At 40.6% G+C, this 10,211-nt stretch overlaps 1 protein-coding gene across 2 annotated transcripts in view; it reads right to left on the minus strand.

Moving 5' to 3' along the window:
- The window catches only part of ARHGAP5 (Rho GTPase activating protein 5), an 86,404-nt gene that overhangs the window by 22,751 nt on the left and 53,442 nt on the right, over nucleotides 1-10,211 (minus strand). For both annotated transcript variants that reach the window (XM_019518912.1, XM_019518911.1), the window contains exon 5: nucleotides 2,948-3,079. In XM_019518912.1, coding sequence (XP_019374457.1) covers nucleotides 2,948-3,079 — 132 coding nt within the window. The remainder of the gene's footprint in view (nucleotides 1-2,947; nucleotides 3,080-10,211) is intronic.

The following is a 10,211-nucleotide window of genomic DNA, read 5'->3' on the forward strand; positions in this document are numbered from 1 at the left end:
AGTTTCTGCTGGGGCACTGGATGGCTTCTCTTCCACCCCTTCCCTGTCATATTGCATCTTGCCCCATGCTAAACAATAACCAGTGAGCTAGCCAGTTATCACTGGGCTTATCGGTTAAATTATTAATCATTTAACCTTTCACATCCCTACACTATATGCAAATTACAGGTACATTATTTCACAGTCATTTTTTTCAAATTCACTCCTTACTTCCATGTGCTCAGGAAGAGGAGGATCTAATAGTAAGGAAGTAGATGGGGCTGTGAGAAAAAGTTGGGGGTGGGACAGAGGACAAGGGGGCCACCTGACCCCTCCAAAGTTATTTTCCATGCTGTAACAGGGAGAGGGACAAATTCAAAGCAAACCTCCAATAATTAGATTCTAAACCCGGAAAATTTATAATAAAATGTTCTATATATAGAATCTAATTATTGGGGGGTTGTCTTATATTTGACAACTGAAGCTGTTCACAGGCATCCATCCTTCAGGACAGCAAGCAGAGCTGGCCCCCTGCCTGCAAGGACCAGAACTGTTTGTAGGTGTTCTGCAGGGCAGGGGGTAGTTCTGTTTGCTGCCTTTTACCCTGCAAGACCCAGGGCTATTCCCAGGAGCCCTTCAGCCAGAGCACTGGGGCTCTTGCCAGTGTTATAGCTGCAGGGGCCAGGCTTCTCATCTGGGCCTTCAAAAAACAGGCAAGAGTCCAAACTCTAGCAATCTCTGCAGGACCTGGACCTGCAGCCAGAACACCATGCTGGAGCAGCAGCACAGCTAGCAGAGTTGGAGCTCTGCTGGCCCTCTGACCATGACAGACTCCCCTTGCCCAGTAACACCAAGCAGCTCATTGGCAGGATCAGGCAGGGAGCAGAGTGCCTGGGGCCTCCCTACTAAGTGGGCTGTCAACATCAGGCCTTGGCCTGGCCAACACAGCCATTTATCCAGGCCTGCCACCCCACAGCTGACCTCCCAGAAAGGGCAAGGCTAGCCTGAAGCTTCCAGCAGGGCCTGACCCTCTGCCAACTCCTGACTGGCCCCTCCAGCATCAAGAGGTCACCTGACTCTCTACTTCTCCCATATAGACTGCTACACAGGGACAAAATACCCAGGCAACAGGTCTCAACCCGATCCCAGACCACTTTGATTTTTCCCTCTGGCTTAGTCTCTGGTAAATTCAGCTTGCTCCTCTTGACCCTGATGGGCATCACAATCTGAGTGGCTCCAGACCTGACCACCCATGATCCAGCATGACAGACAGGGAACAAGGGAAGCACACACCTCTGGCTCCCCCTATAAAGACAGAACTTTTTCCCCATCTGGGGAAATTCCAGCTTAGACATGTTTCACTATATAGAGAGGAAGAAATCTAGAAGAGAGCTGACGTGATGGGGGGGAAGAAAGGGGCATTCAAAGTTTGCCAAGAAGAAAAGAACTGCAGTGTGTGTTAATTCTACAGAGATCTGAAAGTAGAGAGGACTCTGCTCCAGAAATAAAGCCAGAAGGGGTTCCAAGTTATATCTGTTCAAATATTTCTTAATACAAGTAGAAAAAATAAGTTTTCCCTGTCTATTTTGTAGTATTAAGAATCATTTTCTTACCCCCACCCAAAGCCTTCAATAAATTCTAGCATGTATAACTACATTTTTAGCCCCTATACTTCTGACTAGGAAGACACAGTCTCTGAGAAACAAACAGCCCAATTCTTACCTAACCTTAAGCAATATAATTGACAAAGTGTTTCCATTTAGCACCAAAAAGCTTCAACCTGAATGAGTCCGCAGGCAGAGCATATACTCTTTTATAAATCTTCCTCTGAAACTCGGTTACAGATAACTATTGCTACTGCTGAGATACTGGCAAACATATTCTAAAAGTTACAATAAACAGCAGGCTGCAGAATATTTATGAAAATACAGTTCAATTTGGCACATGGTTTTTAGAAACACACTCAAAGATAGTATTTTAATAAACTAATTTGAAGCTCTGGGGTACTGTAACAACTAAATATATTCTCAAATATGCCAAATTGAAATTTAAAATAACAACGCTGGCAATGTCCAACAATAAATTTTAATCCAGACTCCTTTCTAAAACTGGCAATTATATAAAGAAATATCTTTTTTCAAAATCCTTCATAATTTAAGTTAAAATTAAAAAAAACACACATTTGTCTGAGAAAAATGTACCAAGCAATCCCACTAAAACCACTGAGAAGTAAGACAGCAAACAGCTTCACCTATAAGTATATAAACCACAAACATTCAGCTGGCCTTTTATATTAAGGGCACAAAATATCATGGTTCTAGCTTCATGTTTTGGTTAAGAAAACATAGGAGCAATTTATGTCAGAGCTCAACCTGGCAAAATATGCAACTCTGGCTTTATGAAAGTTTACTGCAAATTCAATTCCCTGAGCTGATCTAACACAAAGAAAGGAAAGTTTTAAATAGATAAAATTCACAACTGGTATGTTTTGCAACTGAAATGTAATGAAACATATTAAAGATAAATACATGATAATATTGTTAAAGCCATTTTTTAAATATAAAAGAGCTTTCAAAAAGTATCATAAATAGAACAATGTACCATCTCTTGTAAATCTTACATTCAAAAACATCTTTATTTCATTAGTGTTCTCCCATTACTAAACTTTTGTACCAATTTAAATGGGCTTCTTTCATGTGCAGTATTAGTGAAAGGTTGATATAATCACGATTCTTTATATTAGATGAGATATTCAAACAAGGGAAACAAATCTCAATTTCTCCTGCGAAGTTTATTGAATAAATTTCTTTATGTAATACAGTATTCATTATAAAGAATGACAGTAAACTGCATTAAGATGATTTATTCTAAAAGGTCCTGTTTCACAACAGCTATTTCAACATACAATAAACTTAAATCCTATAGCAACAGTACAACTTAATCAAAAACAAGGTGATTTATTACTTACTTGATGCTTCGACCAATTCTTGATGTAGAGAGTAAGGAATTAAAGGATCTGGAAGATCTGCAAAGAAGGCTTTAAGAGCCCCTGCCACAGCATTTACTGTCACTTCCATAGATTCTAGGTTAATATTATGATCTGCAAGACCAAATGAAAAAACAATTTATTAGTAGTGTAAGCAAGATTGACAGCTGCTACTGCATACAACTTTCTATAAAAAAACAGACCCCTCCCCCCAAAACAACCTCACATTATGAATATTAAAAGAGAGAATGCCACCAAAATTTTATTAAACTAGTAACTGAAAGAAATGGGCAACTATTGGATAAATATATACCTGCAGTCGCAACAAATCCAATCATAGAGCTGTAAAGAAATTCAAAACTCAATTCAATTAACCCCCCAAAACAAATAGAAAGTTTAGGTTGGATATTAGGAAACAATTCTCACTAGGAGGGTGGTGAAGCACTGCAACAAGTTACCTAGAAAGACTGTGGACTCGCCATTCTTCGAGGTTTTTAAAGGTCCAACTCAACAAAGCCCTGGTTGGAATGATTTAGTTGGGGATGGTCCTGCTTTGAGCCTGGGGCTAGACTAGATGATCTCCCGAGGTCTCTCCCAACCCTAATTTTCTATGACTCTATGAAATGCAGAATTTGCAGTAGTTGTAACACCATCTCTTCTTGGAAACCTCCCCTCAGGAAGATTCCACAATTTCCCTAAATTGTTCCATTCTCCTACTGTTCTTGCAGTTAGAAATACTCTCAGTTTAATCAAAACCTGTTTTGCTACATTTTAAAACCCACTGCTCTCTATGATATGGGAGAACAATGTCCCTCCATTTTTATGGTAGCCTTTCAAATACTTGAAAGCTTATCATGTCTCTCCTTTATCTTTTTTCCAAATGAAATATATCTAAGGTGCTTCAGCCTTTCCATGTATGACTTACTTTTCAACCTCTTTATCATCTCCATCACTTGCATCTAGACCTTTTCTAGTTTCTTTACATCCTCCTAAATATGCAGAGTTGAAAACTGGGTGCAGTAGTCCAGAAGAAGCCTAACCAGCACCAAGTAGAATGGTAGTATCATCTTTTGATTTGTACATATAATACTTCTATTAATGCAGCCCCAAGATACAAACTCAACTAAATGCACACTACAGCAACATGGCAGCTAACAAACATGATTACCATATCTACTTCAATCCAAGACAAGGTTCCTCCCGGCTCTGATCAGCAGGGAGGATGGGGCGGGGTCATCTTGGATTTGAGTACTGGCTCAGGGCAGGTGGTTGCTCAGTTCCAATCTCAGCGTCAGGGCTGACACTGGAGCCGACTCACCACCTGCCCTGGGCTGAGATGATTAGTTAGTACGTGAGAGGGCCTACAGACGGGAGCGTGAGAGAGACCTTGGGAGAGGGAGAAGGAACAGGGGAGACCATACAACCTGCCCTGACTCCTTACCTTCTACTCAAGCTCCAATCCCTCCAGCCCTAACCCAGTGAGGAACCAGGAGTATGGGGGCAGGCAGGGAAGGTAATGGGTGCAGGATCAATGAGAGGGTATGAAACATCTTGGAGGTAAGGGCAGGAGCTTATGGGGATGGTTTGAAGGCTCCTGGTCCTGGGCATGACCTAAAACTGCACCCTGCTGAGGATGGGTGGCCTGGTGGGGCTCCTACTTGCGTGGGAACCCCCAGGAAATGCCAAGTCAGTGAATGCTGGTGAAAGGTGGGTTGGGGCACGTTAGCCCCTACACCACTGTGGGTACAAGGGGCCAGGCATAGCTGCAGCCACCAAGCCTCCACAGGAGAGAGAAACCCGAGCCCCAAAGGAGGGAATGGATGTGTAACCCCAGAGAGGGGGTAGTAGTGATGGCCAGGAAGAGGGCTGAGTAAAGCTGAAGGGCAGCCCAAGGGGGTGTGCTGAGTAGGGGTGTGGGACAGCCTGAAGGGCAGCACATGGGCCAACACCCTGGAAAGCAAGTTGAGAGAAATGTGGAGCCCCAGAAAGGGGACCAGAGGACTGGGAGCCCAATACGTGGGGCCAGGGGCCCTGTGTGTGTTTGTGTATGTTTATATAAAGCTACCCCAGGAGGGGCCAGAGCAAGCTTGGCCCAGGTCAGGAACTTGGCCGGCCACTACCCAGGTGAGGGTCATTGAAGAGGCCCAAGAAACTGTACGTCTGCCACCCAAGGTGTGATCCAGATAAAGCCTATGGCCTATGGGGGGCTGCTCCAACAGGGAGCAGGACGGAACAAGCTGTTCGATGCAAGAAAGAAACCCTGTGAGAGGGGGTGGAGTGCAAGAGGCCCTACTGAGAGGAGGGCGGTGTGAATGTGCACATGAAAGAGGCCTGACAATGAGGGCTAAGCTTGGACCAGCTCTAGGCCAGAAGCATAATGTCACCATGGATGCCATTTATGAGGGATTGGCTGCAGTGCAGAGGAGGTTTGGAGGTGCAGATAGTGCCTTCTGTCATCAAGGCATGTAATGGGTAGTCTCCTGCACTTTCCACCAGGTTATGGGAACAGCAAATTCATGGCAACCAAGACTGGGCAGACTGCCCTGTAGGGACAGGTGAGTGGGCCGGCATGAGACCTGGCCCCGAGTGTGCCCCCTGTTGCACACTGATTAACCAATGATAATCTACACAGTTAAGGGAAATAGAGTTTATTTTTTTGTATACACCATTGCAGAATTCCTGTGCTGAGGCCCTTTAAGTAAGGGTAAGAAAAAAAAAATGGAAACAGCTATGGAGGATCACAGTCCACTCCAGCTTTAAAAAAAAAAAAAAATACAAGTCTTGATATTTTATAAGTGGAACTATTGTAGATCTTGAGATTTCAAACAGAAATCAAGACCATGAAAGATTTTAAAACAAGGCTAAAATTGGAAATGCCACAGGGTCTAGATGGTGCATCCAAGCATTTCAAAGTTCTACAGTGATCTTACATATTTAAAGAAAAAAAAGTATCATCTGGAATTCTCTTCACATCTGGTGCTCATGTTTTTGAAGGACATTATTTTCAGACATTCTACACAGAACAGAATATAGCAGGGAAAAAAAGGAAATTTCATCTTCTCCATGATATATGATGAATTTTACTATTGCTACAGACTCAATTGTACCATCAAGGCCCAAGTGGATCTTTTCTTTTTTAAATAAACCTACTTCTGAATTACTGGATTAACAAAGATTAAGGAATGTAAATAAGGAAAAATAATACATGCCATGGAAATCTAGATGATCACCACAATACACTATTTGCTTCAAAGTACTTTACATATTTTGTTAAGGGCTACAGGTTGTACTGGAAACATTGCAAATGTTTCTCGCTAAAACAACAATCATTAGTCATACTTTTCAATAAGAAAAAATAAATGAACTTCTAGTAATGATTAATGATAATATTTTACCCCCAAATGAAATACTGCAGCTAGAAACAAGGTAGCAGCTCATCAGGAAATTACAGCTAAGAAATGTCTGCTAGATGCACAGAAATTACCATATCAGATCAGACCACTGTGCATCCAATCCAATATCCTGTTCCTGAGAGAGAGACAATAGTGATCTTAAATTTTTGACTGATGCTGAAGGCAGGCATTAAACAGCAGTTTCTACAAATAACACTTTCTACCATGTCAGGTTCTCAAGTGATTCCGTTCCATACTGGCAGGCAGTGACATGGCCCTAGTTATTTCTTTATCACCTATCAGGGGGACTGCAATAATGAAACATCTGGGCATGAACCTTCCAGCATCTGGAAAACATCAACTAGCACAGAACACTGCAGCAAGAGGTTCTGCAAATGCATCAACCCACCTGCTGTTCTCTACATGCACTTCTTATATCTTTAAAATGTATTTGGATTCTGTAATGCTGAAGTGCACACTGGCTTGGACCCAATTTAAAGATCATCTAGCGCTGTAAGATGGAGTTTGTGTTCGACAATGCCATTCCTCTGGCACAGTAGAGCTCTCTACAAAAAGGATACAGCTCATTTGTGCAGGAGAAAGCTTTCTCGGAGACCTGTCCAAGACTGTGAAATGAACTCCCACAGGAACTAAAAGATCATCACAAACCTCACCCACTTTCATTCCAAATACAATTTTTTTAAATGCAAACCAAAACCTTTAAAAACACACCACTACACATGCAATTTTCCCCTTGAGCAGTTGATCACAGGTGTTACTCATATTGCTTAATGCATTATTGGAAAGCTCTTGGATTACTGAAGTGATAAGTGCAGTATAAGAATAGGCTAGATGCTTTAAATGCTTTCCCAAAGGAAAAAACAGCCAATAGTGAAAATTTTTGTCAACACTATCAGTTAACAGCTGGATTTTTGCCCTAAAAGCTGATAACTTTTATACCTTTAAATAAGAAAAAAGGCTAAAGCCCTATTTAATGCATTTGTGCGGATCCTCTTTATCAAATTTAGAGGCTGGATGCCTACCTGGCTGGACTCGTTTGAGTCCCGTTTCTCTTTTTGGGGTTTTTTGTTGTTCTCCCGCCCTGGCGGGGGGTCGGGCTAGAAGATCTACTAGGTCCCTTCCGACCCTTAATCTATGAATCTATGAAATGTAAATAGCTAATGTTTAAAAGCCTCCTATGCTCTTAACTTAAATAAGATGTCATGAGAAAAAAAATTCCAAAGACTGCAGGCAGTCTACAAAGAAAACTATTAAAAAAAAATACATCCTTACTAGTCAAATTAGTTGTATGTAATATGTACAAGGCCACTAAAATGGTTGCTGCTGGGACAAATGTCCATAGTTCAATGGCACTAAAATTTAAAAAAATTACAAAAATTCTAAAGAAAACAAATATAAAAATAAGGACACTCAGCAGGTCTATAGGGAGCTACTAATATCCAAGTTATTGAAAGTACTGCAGTATTTCAAATTATTGCAAGAAATATTCCACAATTTATGGCAATACATATTCTATTTCCTAAGCTAAACCTATTTTTCCTGAAACAATACTAGAGAGAATCCATGTGAATATACTGTTAGAAGTGGGAAAATTCTAAAACTCATTTTTGTACAATTTGAGAAGGCTGAAGGCATAGCCAAGTTCTTAAGATATTTAATTTGTAACAGCAGCACATTAGAGGGTGAGCACTATCATACTATATCTGATAAGGAAAAGAAGCATTTTGGGAAAGCAGTGCATTAAAACAACTGAGAATGTCTCTACAAGTGACTTTTGACTGTAGAGTAGGCAAACCAAAATAGCTAGTTTAAAACCAAATTATGACTAACTGGTTGGAGAAAATTCTGTCAATTAGCTCAAAAAGCAGCAGCAGAGCTTAAAATGTTAAAAGGCCTGTTAATGACCACCCCCATTGGGGGGGTTATTTTATTTCCCATTGGGGCTTGAAGAAACATGCTGTTTTAAATGAAAAAGAAAAACAAAAAAAAAACAAAGGGCACATAAACACTTGAGGAATGCCTTGAAGTATGACAAGTTGCCCAGCCCAAGTGCTAGCAGAGTTCAAAACATTTCTTCACTATAACACTGAATTAGCACACTTTAAAAAACACCTTTTGTTTAAGTCAAGATATGGCCAGAGTAGGTGTTTTGACTCTGATGCTTGGGTGGCCAGACATCTTGAGAGATTTTCTGGTTTGTTTTTTTTTGTTTGTTTGTTTTTTTGTTGTTGTTTTTTTTTTTTTTTTTTACAAGCACCACCTTACACAGTCTTCATGATTATAACTTCTTTGGAATAACAGTACATGTGAACTTTCTTTAACAACAGTACACATGAACTTGAAAAGAAATACACATACACAGCTTCCTCTCAATATTTTGTATGTTTGGATTCAGGAAATGTAAGATATTTAGAAATGTCATATGTGGATGAGAAAAAGATTTTTTTGTAACTGTACATAAAAGATGACAACAAGTTTTTTACAGTTTCCTCAGAGAAATGGAACTCCACAGGATGGGAAAGACCAGCTCTTGAAATAGGAGTGTGTGTTTGGTCCAGAAGAGTATAATTAAAAACTAAGCAACATACCACGTTCTGTTTTCAGATGCTAGTTTATGCATACACTGTTAACCATACCCTTTACTTTAGCTTAAGCTTCGCTTTAAAATACCCATCATTTTGAGGAGGCAGAGAAAGTGGAAAACAGAAGTAATTTTCAAGAACAAGTCAGGAATTGAAGATCCTGAATTTCTTTTGAAAATGGAATTCCATTCCCCTCGAAATTTGCTCTCCATAAACTTTCATAACCTATCACTTCTTAAGTGCTGATAATCAAATTATTTCAGGTAGTTTTCAGAAGTCTGTATCATAACTAGAAAAGAACCTATATTTCTGTGGTTCCTACTCCACAAGTTATAATAGAACAGTTTAATGATACCAACTTCCATCTGGATATTGCAGGGTGTTTTGCCAAGGTAATTAAACATGAATAATTTCATTTTACAAAGAGTAAACTAAGCATGCATCTTTGGCCTTATCTATTTGAGAAGCAGTACAGCTACAGGAATGACACTTTTTCTACTACAACAGAGCTGAATACCAACTGCTGAATCTGCTAAAGGGAAACACTCAGACACTTACTTCTCCAAGGCACTGCTCAATAATAATGCGTGCTTCAAAACACTTAATAAAAGTTTGGGAACAAAATGGGGCTAGAATTCATGATCTCCTGGTCCAGTGGACCTCCTCAACTAGGGTAGTTTGAGTCCCTCTCCCATCATCACCTCTGTTCATCCCAGTCAGACACTTTACCAGAGGGGTAACTATATTATGACAGCACAGAGATTCAGCAGGTATACTTGTATGCTCTTTAGGCCCCTCACAGACATTATAGTTAAAGTGCAATTAATGGGTTAAAGAATGTAGCATGTCCTTACAGCTCATTCACTTCATGATTTAATTTCAACCTATTGCATGTTACAGCACTGACATGCATCCCCTCCTTCCTGGAACAGGACTCCATGATTGTGACTGAACTCTGCGGCACTACAGTGATGGCATGACTTCAACCCCTCCTCTCCTTCCCCAAACAGCCTTCAAGACTGCCCCTTTAAGAAGCCATTTATCACCTTTTCCTTTGCAGGCACAGTGTAAACAAACACTCAACATGACATGCTTTACTTAAACATGTCTTGGAGAGAAAGGGTAGAGCACATGCTCATAAGGCACAGTAGAAGAATTCAAGCTCTGCCACACTTGCTCCTGCTCTGACCAAAGGTTGGGAGAACAGCTCCTTCACTCAAGGGTTCTCATTAGCTGTGCTGTTAGTGGGGG

This window comes from Gavialis gangeticus, unplaced genomic scaffold, assembly GCF_001723915.1.
Source record: "Gavialis gangeticus isolate Ggan-Ray unplaced genomic scaffold, GavGan_comp1, whole genome shotgun sequence".
Lineage (NCBI taxonomy): Eukaryota > Metazoa > Chordata > Crocodylia > Gavialidae > Gavialis > Gavialis gangeticus.